Raw genomic sequence first — 17035 nt, 5'->3', positions numbered from 1 at the left:
CAAAGGTGGAGCAATTAAAATCAGGGATGCTCAAGAGGCCAGAATTGGACCGTAGAGATCTCGGAGGGTTGTGGGGCTGGAGGAGATTAGAGATAGGGAGGGGCGAGGCCATGGAGGGATTTGAGAACAAGGATGAGAATTTTAAAATCAAGACATTGCTTAAGCAGAAGCTAGTGTCAGTCAGCGAGCACAGGGGTGATGGGGACAAGTGAGGGGCAGTGGAGTTTTGAATGACCTCAAGTTTACGAAGGGTAGGACGTAAAACTCAGCTCGGGGCCCAATAGAACGGCCTGGTTCAAACTGCGACAGTGGATAAGAGAATAATTCAGACCAGCACTTGTCTAACCAACTGCATTGACTCTTCTCTTTCGCTGCAGAATTTTTCATTGACGGCTTGGGCCTTCTCCATGTTGGCTCCTGCAGTGATGTCAAGGTAGATCACGCCTCCAAAATCACGATGCCTTGGACTAAGAAAAGTGAAAGTGACAAAATGTACCAACAATTCCGTTACTTCCAGCCATCGGAGGAGGATGGCAGCTTATCGAACAAACTGTTTTATTTCAAAAACCGGTTTAAATGCATCAGGAGCTCCTGAGGAGATTATGTTTGGACTGCTGTAAATTCAAATTACTTGAAAACTCAGGTATTCAGGTGCAAATTTAACTCCAACGGTTTTGCCTCAGTTCTGCTTAAGAACAGCCCTGGATTCTGACCTCTTTCCCTCAGCTGCTCCTGTCACCACCAAACCATCGCTTCTAGACTTACCTCGGCTTCTCTCCTATTCTTTTCAAACTTGGCTGTGCCCTGTAACATGGGCCCTAGCCTTTTAACTTAAACTTCTCAGTTTAAAAAAATGCAGTTACCTGTCTGACAGACGTTGATTGCGATCATACTGTGTTCCTTTTTGAGTCTGTATTGATTTCATAACTTTTGATTAATAGGTATTGTAAAAACAAACCAAATTTAGGCAGTTTACAATATAATAAACAAGCACAATACAACAGCAAGCCAGTTTAATGATCAATTCCAGCATGCGTTCACATACAAAATCCCTCAGGCTGTCCATTTTAACTAAGGTAGCGACCTGAATAAGTTTGTTAAAGGCACCAACAAGATAATCACAATAGTTTCAGCTTGGCCAGCAGCTGGAGCCAACCAATACAAGGAAATAAAGGGGAGATTTGCCAGGAATGCATATGGGAAGTTATGCGCCCCATCACATGATTCTCCACCCATTCAAGTTCTTGGCCTAGACTCTCCCCACACCACCACCAGGTGGTGGCAGTAAAATGCTCAGGAATGTGCTCTGCTGTGACTTCACCTCTTTACAAATCCGCCCCACCCCTCTCCCCTCCACCCCACCCTGCCATCTATTTCCCTATATTCAAGCCCTCCAACAGGAGGGCCTAAGGTGCAAATTCACCTGTCTTGCATTCCTCCTCCAAAAACTGCAAGTACAGAGGGAATACCCAGAGGGAAACCATTTTTACATAGAATTACATAGGAATTTACTGCACAGAAACAGGCCATTTGGCCCGACAGGTTTGTGCCCGTGTTTGTGATCCACATGAGCCTCCTCTCACCCCATCGGCATATCCTTCCATTCCTTTCTCTGTCATGCGTTTATCTAGCTTCCTCTTAAATGCAGCTGTGCTCGCCACCTCAGCCACTCCATGTGGTAGCGTGTTTCACATTCTAACCAGTCCCTGGGTAAAGAAGCTTCTCCTGAATTCTCTTTTTATTTGTAGTTATTTTATTATTTTAATTTTATTTTAGTTTGTTTCATCATTCATTTTTTTTACTTTGTGCCTGCCCACTTTTTTTTTTCATGTTTGTGCTTTGGGCCAGGGCTGTTCATTTTTCTGTCCATTAACACCCTCTCTGCACTAACGCTTTGTCTTTCAACACACCATTAACATACCGTTTGCCTTTGCTCCATGACCTTCTGGTCAGTTATTCTCTGTGACCCTGTCCTATCAACAGCTCTTTTGTTATCTCTTGCCCCACCCCTTGCCTTATTTGCTTAAAACCTGTTACATTTCTAACATTTACCAGTTCTGATGGAGGGTCACTGACCTGAAACGTTAACTCTGCTTCTCTCTCCATAGATGCTGCCAGGCCTACTGAGCATTTAGAGCATTTCTTGTTTTTATTTCAGATTTCCAGCATCTGCAGTATTTTGCTTTTATTCTCCTGAATTCGTATTGGATTTATTAGTGACTACTTTATATTTATGTTCAAAGCATAGAATGAAATAACCATGAAAGAACAGGCAGAGCTAGCAGAAGGAGTGGCGCTTTACAAAGTTGACTGCATAAAGTTTTTGTACCAAAGCATAAGAACAGCTAAATTGCAAACCAGGAAAACAACTGTACAGCAAAGAAGCTTTAAATTTGGGTCAAAGTCCAGAGATGCAACAAGCAATTGCTCAACAATGAGAGGGTTCCTTAAGAGTAAAGACCCAACATTCGGTAAGGGGCATCCCTTGCTGTGTTAAACTGGCCACTGAACATCTGGGGCTCTGTTCAGCTACTCCAGACAAATTTGGGGGCTCAGTCCAATTTAAATACTTTTATAAGGCTTAAATAGCCTTGCACATAGCACACTGATGCCACTGCCAGAATTCCCGCACCTGCCAACATGCCACCAAACATATCTGCAGTCTCCTACATACTGGGCACTGACCATTGGAAATGGCACCTTCAGATTCTGGGTCAGTGTATAACCAGTTGCCATTGGCTGCAATGACCCCACAGCCAACCTGCACCATGCTTTAGGGCATGGGCTGGAAAATATACCCTCCAGTGCCAGAACAGGTAAAGCATGCGTTAAATGTACTGTAAAGGTCTGTCTATACAATTCCATCAATATACGTGACCTTAATCTCAAATTCTAAAGGACTCTATCCCACAGTATCAGTGTGAGATTTTAAACTTCTCTGAATATAGAAACCTCCTAATTTTTTTATTCATTACTGGATGTGGGCCACGCTGGCAAGGGCAGCCTTTATTGCTCATCCCTCATTATCCTTGAGGTGGTAGTGAGCTGCCTTTTTGAACCGCTGCAGTCCATGTGGTGTAGGTACACTCACAGTGCTGTTAGGGAGGGAGTTCCAGGCTTTTAACTCGGCGACAGTGAAGGAATGGCGATATAGTTCCAATTTTCAATTGGAGGGGAATTTGGAGGTGGTAGTGTTCCCATATGCACGCTGCCCTTGTTTTTCTAGGTGGTAGAAGTCACACTTTTGGAAGGTGCTGTCGAAGAAACCTTGGTGAGTTGCTGCAGTGCATCTTGTAGATGGTACATGCTGTAGCCGCAGTGCAGCGGTGGTGGAGGGAGTGAATGTTTATGATTTTGTGAGTCTGACTGTCGGGCTCTTGTTTGACTACTCTGTGGAACAAGTCACCAGACGTCAGTGAGGAGGGCCTGGCAGGATGTGCCTTTTTGTCTCCTGTGCCTAGGTCGACGCCAGGTGGTTTGTGTTAATTATGTATTAACAGGGTTTAATTGTATACAGGTGGTGGGCATTAACAGGGGATTCACTTATGCTCTTATAAATAGGAGCAGACTGAAACTGTGGTGGTGGAGTTAGGAAGGGCAGGTTTGTCATGTGTATCTCTGTAAATAAATGCTTATAAAAATATTGGCTCCAGTTCTACCCTTTACCACCTGGATTTCGGAATAGAACAGTCTGTTCAGTTTTCTTAGTTTATTTTTTTATAGCGGTTTTGATGCAACTAAGTGACTTGCTAGGCCATTTCAGAGGGGGAGTCCAGAGTCCTCCACATGGCTGTGGGTCTAGATTTACATATAGGCCAGACCAGGTAAGGATGGCAGATTTCCTTTCCTAAAGGACATTAGTGAACCAGATGGGTTTTTCCGACAATCCATTAGTTTCATGGTCATCATTACTGAGACTAGCTTTTTATTTCGGGTTTATTGAGTGTGTCAATTTGTCAACCTTTGGTTGTTATTTATTATGAGCTATGGTGAGGCTGTCAAAACCCATTTCATTGAGCCCCCATACAGCCAATAGAGAGGGGAGACTTTAATAACAGTTTGAGCTGGATTCATTTGTAGATGTGATACAGTTACAGTTTTTGCAGCCAACAGTGCCACTCAGTCCCATGACTATTAATGTCTAAAAGTAGTGTGATTCCAAGTACATTTTAAGGTTGCAAAATAATTAGTGAAAGCACAGCTTTGCCTTGGAGGCAGTCTTGAAAGCAGAGGAAGAATGAAATGGGATTTATATTAGTATGCAAGGCCTAAAATCATAATGATGTGTCCTACATAAACCGATAAAACAAATTAAAAAGGTAACCAGCAGGAATGTGGTACAACACTGGTCACCATTTAACATTTTCATTACCTCAGAGTTATGAAGGGCTGATAAGCCACAAGGCAAGACTACCAGCAGTTATTTCATTTACTGCAACTAGTCACCCCCACAACATGATACGAAAATCTGATTTCAGAATTATAATGACTCAGCATTAGCTGAGTTCCACTTAATATGAAGTTCCGCACTCCGTTTCAAGGACTTTACTAAGCTACAAGTCAACTTGGTTCAGTGGGTATCACTCTCTGGGTCAGAAGGTTGTGGGTTCAAGACCCACTCCAGAGACTAAGCTGCCTCTTCAATGTAGTACTGAGGAAAGTGTTGGAGGTGCTCTATTTTGGATGTGATATTAAACTAAGCCCCTCTTGACCCTGTCTTGGAAGGAGCATTCCGGCTTCTGCTGACTCCACACTCAAGTAAATTATTTAGCTTTTTTATTGCAGGCAATCCCTATGGCAGTTTCCCAGCGATGGCGTTGGCTGTCTTAGGGCAAAACAATCTTGCAGTGAGGACCTCAAGCAGGCTCCTTATTTGCAGAAGCAAAGGGCTTAATGCCTGCTTCAGTCGTGAGTAAAGGTTGTCTTTGTGTTGTTTGTCCTCACCCAATATGGCGAATGGCTTCCCACCTGCCATTTTGGGAAATTAGTAGTCCAAGTTGTGCCTGAAAAACAGGCAGACTAATTTCTAGATGAGCATATGAAAAGCTATTATGAAACTATAAGGGAATATCCCATTAATGCTATCAACACTCAAGAATTCCATTAGCAGGAACTATCTGACCTCCCTGCAATTGAAGGTGGATCAGGCAGTTGCTTCCAGAAGCCATAAGGCATTCTGGGGAATCTGCACTCAGCTGCTTAACCACATTATTGTCCTTGGATGAAGCAATTTTGGAATAGGAATCCATGTAGTTTTTTCTAGTTTCAAATACTTTGGGTTAAAGTGTATGCTGACTTTTTTTGTTATGCAGAAAATGGAAGACAGTCACTCTGAATAAATCAGGCATGAATGTTGTCCTCTAAGAGGCTGAGACAGCATGCTTAAAATACCAATGTATGACCAAGGAGCCATAACGTCTGTTGTGAAGTATTTGTGAAATTAGAGTAGGGGAAAATGGCTTTTGATTCAAAATACATTGATATCAGGACACTTAAACTGTAAATTGGATTGTGTTTTGTGTACTGTCATTAGTAAGGAATTTAATAAATGTGATAATTGAATCTCATGATTTGCATTTAACTTATCATTAGCATTCCCTGTAACAGTTTTGTGGTTTGTAATAGCAACACCAACTTGCATTTATATAGCACCTTTAATATCCAATGCACTTCACAGGAGTTTTATCACCCTAAAACTGTCAATTTTGCTCTCGTATATATGCAATGATATGCTCTCAAAAGGATATTTTTATGGCTTGTGAACTGATGCTGTACTTACTGTTTTCACATACAGTACTCAGTGTCTGTGTCTCATAATATGCATTATTCAGTGTGTGTCAAGCTGCCTACCAATTTTAACCTGTTCCATTAGTTTGGGCTATGGAAAAATAGGGATTAAGAGGGTGTGCCTCATGCTTGCCAATGGTTGAAACCACAATTATGGGTATTAATCCTGGGCACACTATCTGACTCATGGCATGCATAAAAGTTCAGGTTTTGATATGTAATAAATTATGTATGGAAGCTGCCTTTTTACTGTTAACACAGGACAAGTTGTTGGGAGAAACACCACCAACCACACCTCCGCCCCCCCGTGGTAATGGTACTTTCCAGTGTGGAGCTGAGTGATACGGAAGGTACATTGCACGTGCTCAGCCTATGGCTTTAATTATAATCTGTGAACTCAAAATCATGGGCTACGGTGTGTGCAATGTCCCAAAATGCTCTCTCAGGGGGCACTGGGAGGTCTGAGGCAGAAAATCTCCCTCCCCTCCAGTGGCAATGCTTCATCACTGTTAATAACATGTATCACTCTGAAACAATGGTTTTTCCAGGAGTATACAGATCAAGGTTAATTAAGGTACTGTAGTAGATTTTGTATACATGCCTTCTGGGGAGGGGGAGAGAAAGAGGGAGGGGGAGGGGGGGAGAAAGGGGGAGGGGGGGAGAAAGAGGGGGAGGGGGGGAGAAAGAGGGGGAGGGGGGGAGAAAGAGGGGGAGGGGGGGAGAAAGAGAAGGAGGGGGGGAGAAAGAGAAAGAGGGGGGAGAAAGAGAAGGAGGGGGGGAGAAAGAGAAAGAGGGGGAAGGGGAGAGAAAGAGGGGGAGGGAGAAAGCTGGGGGGAGAGGGAGGAAGGGGAGAGAGTGGGTGGGGGGGAGCAGCGGAACGGAAGAGGAGTGCCTTTTTCTGTGCATGCGCCATAAACACAACAGCAAAAGACTTACCGGCCAGTCCCTGGACCCGGTGACACCAAGGTCTTCGCACGCTCGCTCCCCGCGGCTCTCTACGGCCTCTCGCTTCCGGCCCTCTCCATTCAGCCGTTCCCTCCAGCTGCGGATGCCCAATCCAGTTGCTTTCTCCCCTACCCAGTTGCTTTCTCTACTTCTCCACAGTACTTCAGGCATTGCAACTGTTTGGTCCCTGCATTTTGCATGCTCCCTCTCCCCACCCCTCCCCGCTCTCCCCACCCCTCCCCCTCTTCACCCACCCCTCCCTCTACCCCCCCACCATAGTTGAATATCTGAAGTGCAGTTGCAAAGTCGGGGAAATAGCATGCAAAACAAAACCTCAACAATTCTGGGTTTAATTATTGAAAAGTTTTATTAAGTTCATTAAGTATCCGAGGAACTGCTGTGCATGGATTACATGAGTGTTGTGTCCAGCATTCCCGTTAGACAGGCCGAGTCTCTGCTTTGCACAGCTAAAGAGATTGTTCCTGGAGAGCCTTGTGGTGAATAAACGCTTGGCTCTCTATTCCACTACTGTATTGTCCATGTGAAGAAGGCAAAGTCACAAGAGTCTGAGCTCAGTCTATTCTTGGTGAATGTTCCCCAAGCGCATCCTAATGTGCATTCCCAATTCATCCATAAATGCAATGTTCCTTTCCACATCGTGATGAGCTCCGCAGCATGATCTAGTTGCCTTCGTTGCTTGAATGCTGACCTTAAGTCTCAAGGATTGTTTTCTCGACGGCATGTTTTACATGAAAAGAAATAAAGCAAATCAGAGTCAGAGCTTGCCTCCCTCCATCCACTGAAATTACTGTTGTGCACACCTTTTTAAGTTCTGCAGTGAAGGCACCAATTGATAACGTCGCCAATGAAGCACTTATTACCCACCTCAGATGCAGGAATCAGCACATCCTTGCGTCCTCTCCCGCATTGCCTCCTTTGCTTGAATGCCGTCCTTAAGTGTCAAGGATTGTTTTCTCAAGGGCATGTTTTGCATGAAAGAAAATAAGGAAAGAACATCAGTGTCAGAGCTTCCCTCCCTCCAATGAAATTACTGTTGAGCATGCTTTGTGTTCTGCGGTAAAGGCATATACTGATAACACCGCCAATGAATCACTTAGTACCCACCTCAGCTGTAGGAGGCAGGATGATGTTACTGCCCCTGTCTCGTGATGGTTCAATGCTGCTCTCAGGGAAAACATGAATGATGTGAGGGTGCTGGAAAAGAAGCACATTTCTTTTGGGCTATGAACATAAAGCTGGCCATTTAGCCCAGCAGTTCCCTGCCAGTGGTTATGTTACTCGTGCGTCTTTCCATCCATTCCCATTTAATCCTGCCTACGACTATCACCAGTTGTGTTCACAGCAAGAGCATTCACATTTCTGCTACCACTGGACACGGCATGCTTGTTTCTTTTAGTGCTCAGTCTCTTCTTGCTGAATGTTCCCCAAGTGCTTGACCCCTTTGGACGCCCTCTCTGCTTGACAGGCAGCAACTGGCAATTGCGGAGTCTCACAAGGCTCTGCATGGTTGTTTCAACGTCGGATGGGGAAACAGGTGGCTGTGTGTCCATGAGCACTGCCCTGATGGGTGTAGGAGCAGGTAACTGTGTGCCCATGAGCACTGCCCTGATGGGTGTAGGAGCAGGTAACTGTGTGTCCATGTGCACTGCCCTGATGGGTGTAGGAGCAGGTGACTGTGTAACTGAGCAGCAAGGAGAGGGTACCGCAGGTAGGGGAAGTGGAGATTTGAACAGGCAGGCATATGTATGGTCCATCAGATCATTAGGCCAGGGGGTGAGACGCTCAGGATCCAGGGTTTGTGACACGTGACTGATGTCCAGCGCGTGGCCACCTCCATCCGAAGGTGCTTCCGGGCAATTGTTGGGCATAGTAAATGGCTCCATCTCATCAGCCAGTCCTTGCTGCCAGCGGAGAGTCTGTTGCCGCAGCCAGTCCAGTCTCCTCATGAATGCTGCCGTTCCACTCTGCAGAACGGCCTGTTGTAACTGGTACAATTGATCTGAAAGCAAGCGGTATTTTTCATTGTGGCTGAGGGGCCTTGGCTGTTCCTCTGTAATCACAATGGCAGCAGCCATGCCTGTCGTCGTTGGTGTCTGAGATGCACGCCAGCGGCAATTGGGGGCGAGCCTGTCCAAAGGCAGACCCAGATGCCTCTGCACAACAACAGCATGTTTGCAGGGCAACAAAGTCTGAATGGAGAAGATGCAGCTGCAGGTAGCCTGGCCATCATGTATCTGCAGTGTCTACTGTTTGCATGCGTTGGAAAAGGTAGGACAGTTCTCCTTGGAACAGAGAAGGTGAAGAGGTGACCGAATAGAGTTTTTCAAGATGATGAGGTTAGGGGCGGCACAGTGGCACAGTGGTTAGCACCACAGCCTCACAGCTCCAGCGACCCGGGTTCAATTCTGGGTACTGCCTGTGTGGAGTTTGCAAGCTCTCCCTGTGACTGTGTGGATTTTCGCCGGGTGCTCCGGTTTCCTCCCACAGCCAAAGACTTGTAGGTTGATAGGTAAATTGGCCATTATAAATTGCCCCTAGTATAGGTAGGTGGTTGGGGATGTGGTAGGGTCATGTGGTGGGGATTCGGTGGGCCGAAGGGCCTGTTTCAGTGCTGTATCCCTAAATAAATAAATAAATAATAGAGTAAGTGGAAGGAAAACAATCTGTCAAGTGGATTGATAACTAAAGGTCATAATTTCAAAATCATTAGTAAAAGATCTAGAGGGGAGATGAGGAAAAGTGTTTTCACTCAGAGTTGTCAGGATCTGGACTGCTCGACCTGAAAAGATGGTGGAAACTGATTCCATAAATAATTTTTAAAAGGGAGTTGGACAGGTTCTGGAGGATGAGGAACTGAGAGTTACGGACAAAAAGCAGGGATGTGGGACTAAACACAATTGCTCTTTTAAAGCACAGGCATGATGGGCCAAATGGCCTCCTTCTGTGCTGTAAGTTTCTATGATACTATGATTTGATGACTAATACACATGTGTATGTGCATATATAGTGTATAGACGGATGGACAGACGCAACTAATCATATGCAACCTCTACCACCTAGAAGGACAAGGGCAGCAAGCACATGGGACACCATCACTGGATAAATAAACAAGGAAAAGTCTGGTCCAGTCATTCAACTGTTAGAGAAATGATGGCTGTCCTTCATTTTGATTCTCTTTACTGTCATTATGAGTGCGCTGATGGCCAGTGAGGTCATTAGGAAGCTCTCGCCCACACATCTCGCGCATCCAAACAGTCCAGCTGAGGGCAATTGGTTGCTGCTGTTCGGTGGCGGGAGGGGGAGGGGGAGGGAGGAAAGAGATTTGTCTAGGGGAGTTCCTGAGCTACCCCAGGAATTTTGCCCATTACATCCCCATAAGGCCCATTGGCATGTGTTCCATTGAGGGCTTAATAAAGGCCCAGACCTGCACTGGAAAAGGGTCATATAGAGGGAACACCTAACATCTTTACATAATGTGTCCTTGTGTTTTGACAGATGTTTTAACCCATTTAAGCCCATGCTTGCATTAAAATGGTGAACTAGGCTAAAATGGCCAAGAGTAATATTTAGGCTCATAAAGTATAATGGCATAGCAAGAAGCAAGTCAATAAGAAAGTAAATATTCTTAATAGTAAGTTGCCTTAGTGCACATGACTCTAATCCAATATATATATATACCCACTTCTACAGTTGGCATTACACTGCTGAGTGTTACCAGTGATGATGGTTCAGGCTGGATGGTTGGAACATGGGAATTGCTGGACGAAAAATTGCTGGTCCATCAACTTCGCTTTCTACCATCCTGGGAGTCGCATGATACAATGATAATAGAGTTGTTGACTAATCATAACAATCAATCTCTACCGATTAATCTACAACGGACCCAGACATGACATGAGGAAAACCCAGTGGTGGAGAGCTTTGGGAACTACAGGCCCAAATTCCCCTGTTCCTTCCCAGGCTGCGACACTCATCACACGTCATGATTCAAATTACTCACAATCTGTCCCAAATTATTGTTTTCTGAAAGAAATCTATCACATTTGCATTTGAATAAAACTCCTTGTTAATTGTGTATTAATTGTGTTTAATTGTATTGCAGGTGGCGGGGATTAACTGGAGATTTACTTGAGCCCCTAATAAATAGACAGATGAAAACTGTGGTTGTTGGGTTCGGAGATGTATGCTTGTAATGTGTAACTCTAAATAAATATAAAAGTGTGTAAAGATTGGCTCCAGTTCTATCCTTCATCAACTAGTTTTCTGGAATAGCACACTCCTTCCACCAGCTCCCGAGGGAGTCTGTTCTATAGATTGACCACTCAATCACTGAAATAACGGGCTGGATTTTAAGTTTCCAACTGCTAGTGGCAGGGGGAGGTCTAATAGTGTGCAGGAGATCTGGAAGTAAGTGCAGTACGTCTGTCAGTGGCATTTTATCCCAGCCACTGTATTACCATAACATTTCCAGTTTTCCCAACCAATTAGCATATGCAAGCATGATGACAACGTTCGTGAGTCAATTTCAACTTCACTATTTAAAAGGACACTCCAAACATGAAATTTGACTTGGATGTTGAAACATGGATTTCTGAGTTGGATGCAAAACACAATGAATTGGCAGAATGGTGTCCACACGCTCTTCTTTGAGTGACCCCTCTCTGGATGTGATGCTGGAGGCTGTGAGGATCCACAGGGAGATATTCTTCCTTTCTGATGGGAGGAAGAAGCCTGCCAGTGAAACCAAGATGGTGTAGCTGGAGATGGCAGAGGAGTTCAGCAGCAGGAGTGTGGTGCTACACTAGTGGATTCAATGCTGAAAGCTGGTTAATGACCTAAGCAGAGTGGGAAAGGTGAGTGCAAGGGCACATTCAACTACATCCTGATGTATCACCCCAAACCCCTCACTTTGCCTTCTCAAGCCTACTCCAGCACATTACTCCTTACACCATCTTAACCTTACAGGAACACCCATCCCTCTCTGTCTGTGAACTTCCTCACATCCCCATCTGTTCATCCACCACTGACATTCGCCCTCATCTTTACGCAATGTCGTGCCTCTCCCTCATAATTCCTCAACAAATGCTTTCCATCCATTTGTTCAACACATGCCATTACTCTCACTCAGGTCTCTTTTTTCCCTCCTCGCAGGAGAAGGGAGCACAGAACACGAGGAAGAGGCAGAGACCCAGAAGTGGCTCTCCAGCCATCTCATACATGACAGCTGTGGAGGAGGTGGTGCTGGATATCAGTGGAGTCTCGGTGTGTTTGGCCGCCAGAGATGGGGGCCTCCCAGTTACCTGGTGACAGAATTAAATATCAGAGAGTCACATGACATATAATGCTTGGTCATGTTGATTTGATGTCAGCAGCCAGTGCATCATGATCACTGAAAACATTGTTACCATGACCGTTCTAATTAATGTCTTTAATCTCTCACAGGGCCTTCAAACGGATCAGATCTAAGCTCTGCAGTCCTGCCACATCCAGCCGTGAATGGTGGTGGACAATTAAACAACTAACTGGAGGAGGTGGCTCCACAAATATCCCCATCCTCAATGATGGGGAAGCCCAGCACATCGGTGCATAAGATAAGGCTGAAGCATTTGCAACAATCTTCAGCCAGAAGTGCCGTGTGGATGATCCATCTCGGCCTCCTCCTGAAGTCCCCAGCATCACAGATACCAGACTTCAGCCAATTCGATTCACTCCGCGTGATATCAAGAAACGACTGAAGGCACTGGATACTGCAAAGACTATGGGCCCTGACAACTTTCCGGCAATAGTACTGAAGACCTGTGCTCCAGAACTTGCCGTGCCCATAGCCAAGCTGTCCCAGTTCAGCTACAACACTGGCATCTACCCGACAATGTGGAAAATTGCCCAAGTATGTCCTGCGCACAAAAAGTAGAACAAGTCCAACCCAGCCAATTACTGCCTCATCAGTCTACTCTCAATCATCAGTAAAGTGATGGAAGGTGTCATCAACAGTGCCATCAAGCAGCACTTACTTAGCAATAACCTGCTCAGTGAAGCTTAGTTTGGGTTCCGCCAGGGCCACTCAGCTCCTGACCTCATTACAGCCTTGGTTCAAACATGGACAAAATAGCTGAACTCAAGAGGTGAGGTGAGAGTGACTACCCTTGACATCAAGGCAGCATTTGACCCAGTATGGTATCAAGGAGCCCCAGCAAAACTGAAGTCAATGGGAGCCGGGGAAAACCCTCCGCTGGCTGGAGTCATACCTAGCGCAAAGGAAGATGGTTGTGGTTGTTAGAGGTCAAGCATCTGAGCTCCAGGGCATCACTGGAGGAGTTCCTCAGGGTAGTGTCCTAGGCCCAACCATCTTCAGCTGCTTCATCAATGACCTTCAATCATAAGGTCAGAAGTGGGGATGTTCGCTGATAATTGCACAATGTTCAGCACCATTCGCGACTCCTCAGATACTGAAGCAGTCCATGTAGAAATGCAGCAAGACCTGGACAATATCCAGGCTTGGACTGATGTGTGGTGCGAATGTTACTTGCCACTTAAGTGCCAGGCAATGACCATCTCCAACAAGAGAGAATCTAACCATCTCCTTTTGACATTCAATGGCACTACCATCACTGAATCCCCCACTATCAACATCCCGGGGCTTACCATTGACCAGAAACTGAACTGGAGTAGCCATATAAATACCATGGCTACAAGAGCAGGTCAGAGGCGAGGAATCCTGTGGTGAGTAACTCACCTCCTGACTCCCCAAAGCCTGTCCACAATCTACAAGGCACAAGTCAGGACTGTGATGGAATACTCTCCACTTGCCTGGATGGCTGCAGCTCCAACAACACGCAAGAAGCTCGACACCATCCAGGACAAAGCAGCCCGCTTGATTGGCACCCCATCCACAAACATTCATTCCCTCCACCACCGATGCACGGTGGTAGCAGTGTGTACCATCTACAAGATGCAGTGCAGCAACGCACCAAGGCTCCTTAGACAGCACCTTCCAAACCCACGACCTCTACCACCTAGAAGGACAAGGGCAGCAAATGCATGGGAATACCACTACCTGCAAGTTCCCCTCTAAGCCACATACCATCCTGACTTGGAACTATATCGCCGTTCCTTCACTGTCGCTGGGTCAAAATCCTGGATCTCCCTAACAGCACTGTGGGTGTACCTACCCCACATGGACTGCAGCGGTTTAAGAAGGCAGCTCACCACCACCTTCTCAAGGGCAATGAGGGATGAGAATAAATGCTGGCCTAGCCAGCAATGTCACATCCCATGAATGAATTTAAAAAAAGGTCACTCACTCTGAGGTTACACTGTCACAAGACTCATGTAGACCATGCACCAGCTCAGAAACTCACACTTCAGTGGGACCAGTAAGGAAAATGGTTGGGTTTTCACCTGATGACTCACACATCACAAGTGAAAAAGAGCAAATGGTGGAGATAGGGCCAGCAGTGGAGAGTCCACCTCAGAGGTCACAGGACAATCCAAGCTTGGTGTCCATTGACGAACAGGATACTTCTGGAGCAGCAGCGAAGAATGTGAGACCTACTGGCTGGCATTCCAGCTGCACTGTGCATGCTTGGAGAGAGATTGGAGGAGTCTACCTCGAGCACGAGTGGCTTGATGTGGCGGTGGTGTAATGGTGATGGCACTGGACTGGTAGCCCAGAGGCCCAGGCTAATGCTCTGAGGACATGGGTTTGAATCCCACCATGGCAGATGGTGAAATTTGAACTCAATTAATAAATCTGGAATTTGAAAAAAGCTAGTCTTGTATGACCATCAAACCCTTGTCGATTGTTGTAAAAACTCATCTGGTTCACTAATGTTCTTTAGGGAAGGAAATCTGCCGTCCTCACCTGGTCTGGCCTACATGTGACTTTAGACCCACAGCAATGTGGTTGACTCTTAAAATACCCTCTGAAATGGCCGTTAGGGATGGGCAATAATAGGATGGCCAGCGAACCCACATCCCATGAAGGAATAAAAAAGAAATTGTCTACCTTTTATGATTTTATTTCTATCCAGATGCTCCATTTAATAACATTGCAAAAGCAAAATACTTCAGATGCTGGAGATCTGAAATAAGAACAGAAAATGTGGGAAATACTTAGCAGGTCTGGCAGCATTTGTGAAGAGAGGAACAGAGCTAACGTTCCAGGTCGATGACCCTTCATAACTTTACCCATATAATTATAACTATCAGGAAAGACTGAATAGGCTGGGGTTCTTTTCTCCTGAAAAGAGAAGGCTGAGAGGTGACCTGATCGAGGTCTTTAAGATTATGAAAGGGTTTGATAAGGTATATGTAGAGATGTTTCCACTTGTGAGGTCATCCAAAACTAGGTGCCATCAGTTTAAGATAGTCACTAATAAATCCAATAGGGAATCCAGGAGAAATATCTTGACCCAGAGAGTGGTTAGAATGCGGAACTCGCTATCACAGGGCGCACTTGAAGCAAATAACATGGATGCATTTAAGGGGAAGCTAGATAAACACATGAGGGAGAAAGGAATAGAAGGGTATGTTAATAGGGTTACATAGAACATAGAACAGTACAGCACAGTACAGGCCCTTCGACCCACGATGTTGTGCCCTTTAACCTACTCGAAGATCAAACTACCTACATACCCTTCATTCTACTATCATCCATGTACCTATCCAAGAGTCACTTAAATGTCCCAAATGTATCTGCTTCTACTACCACTGCTGGCAGTGCATTCCACGCACCCACCACTCTCTGTGTAAAGAACCTACCTCTGACATCTCCCCTAAACCTTCCTCCAATCACCTTAAAATTATGCCCCCTGGTGATAGCCCTTTCCGCCCTGGGAAAAAGTCTCTGGCTATCCACTCTATCTATGCCTCTCATCATCTTGTACACCTCTATCAAGTCACCTCTCATCCTTCTTCGCTCCAATGAGAAAAGCCCTAGCTCCCTCAACCTTTCTTCATAAGACATGCCCTCCAGTCCAGGCAGCATCCTGGTAAATCTCCTCTGCACCCTCTCTAAAGCTTCCACATCCTTCCTATAATGAGGCGACCAGAACTGAACACAATATTCCAAGTGTGGTCTAACCAGGGCTTTATAGAGCTGCAGCATAACCTCGCGGCTCTTAAACTCAATTCCCCTGTTAATGAAAGCCAACACCCCATACGCCTTCTTAACAACCCTATCAACTTGGGTGGCAACTTTGAGCGATCTATGGACGTGGACCTCAAGATCCCTCTGTTCCTCCACACTGCCAAGAATCCTGTCTTTAAGCCTGTATTCTGCATTCAAATTCGACCTTCCAAAATGAATCACTTCACACTTTTCCAGGTTGAACTCCATCTGCCACTTCGCAGCCCAGCTCTGCATCCTGTCAATGTCCCGTTGCAACCTACAACAGCCCTCCACACTATCCACAACTCCAGCAACCTTCGTGTCATCGGCAAACTTACTAACCCAGCCTTCCACTTCCTCATCCAAGTCATTTATAAAAATCACAAAGAGCAGAGGTCCCAGAACAGATCCCTGCGGAACACCACTGGTCCTCGAGCTCCAGGCTGAATACTTTCCATCTACTACCACCCTCTGTCTTCTATGGGCCAGCCAATTCTGTATCCAGACAGCCAACTTTCCCTGTATCCCATGCCTCCTTACTTTCTGAATGAGCCTACCATGGGGAACCTTATCAAACGCCTTGCTAAAATCCATATACACCACATCCACTGCTCTTCCTTCATCAATGTGTTTCGTCACATCCTGAAAGAATTCAATAAGGCTTGTGAGGCATGACCTGCCCCTCACAAAGTCATGCTGACTATCTCTAATCAAACTATGCTTTTCCAAATAATCATAAATCCTGTCTCTCAGAATCCTCTCCAATAATTTGCCCACTACCGACGTAAGACTGACTGGTCTATAATTCCCAGGGTTATCCCTATTCCCTTTCTTGAACAAGGGAATAACATTTGCCACCCTCCAATCATCTGGTACTGCTCCAGTGGACAGTGAGGACGCAAAGATCATCGCCAAAGGAGCGGCAATCTCTTCCCTCGCTTCCCGCATTAACCTTGGGTATATCCCGTCTGGCCCCAGGGACTTATCTATCCTCATGTCTTTCAAAATTTCCAGCACATCCTCCTTCTTAACATCAACCTGTTCGAGCATATCAGCCTGTTTCACGCTGTCCTCACAAACGACAAGGTCCCACTCACTAGTGAATACTGAAGAAAAGTATTCATTAAGGACCTCCCCTACCTCCTCCGACTCCAGGCACAAGTTCCCTCCACT

General features: G+C 45.7%; 2 protein-coding genes across 5 annotated transcripts in view; one reads left to right on the top strand and one right to left on the bottom strand.

Moving 5' to 3' along the window:
- LOC137358586 (beta-1,4 N-acetylgalactosaminyltransferase 1-like) overlaps nucleotides 1–10972 on the top strand; it is a 110183-nt gene extending 99211 nt beyond the window's left edge. For 3 of the 4 annotated variants that reach the window (XM_068024596.1, XM_068024599.1, XM_068024598.1), the window contains one exon: nucleotides 378–5567. In XM_068024596.1, coding sequence (XP_067880697.1) covers nucleotides 378–595 — 218 coding nt within the window. In that variant the 3' untranslated portion in view covers nucleotides 596–5567. Of the gene's footprint in view, nucleotides 1–377; nucleotides 5568–10855 lie in introns of those variants that run through there. The other variant, XM_068024597.1, reaches the window with a different exon arrangement.
- Nucleotides 1–17035, bottom strand: part of slc26a10 (solute carrier family 26 member 10) — a 249493-nt gene that overhangs the window by 134034 nt on the left and 98424 nt on the right. The window lies entirely within an intron of this gene.

This window comes from Heterodontus francisci, chromosome X (genome assembly GCF_036365525.1).
Source record: "Heterodontus francisci isolate sHetFra1 chromosome X, sHetFra1.hap1, whole genome shotgun sequence".
Lineage (NCBI taxonomy): Eukaryota > Metazoa > Chordata > Chondrichthyes > Heterodontiformes > Heterodontidae > Heterodontus > Heterodontus francisci.
This window is presented reverse-complemented; position numbering and strand designations above follow the sequence as displayed.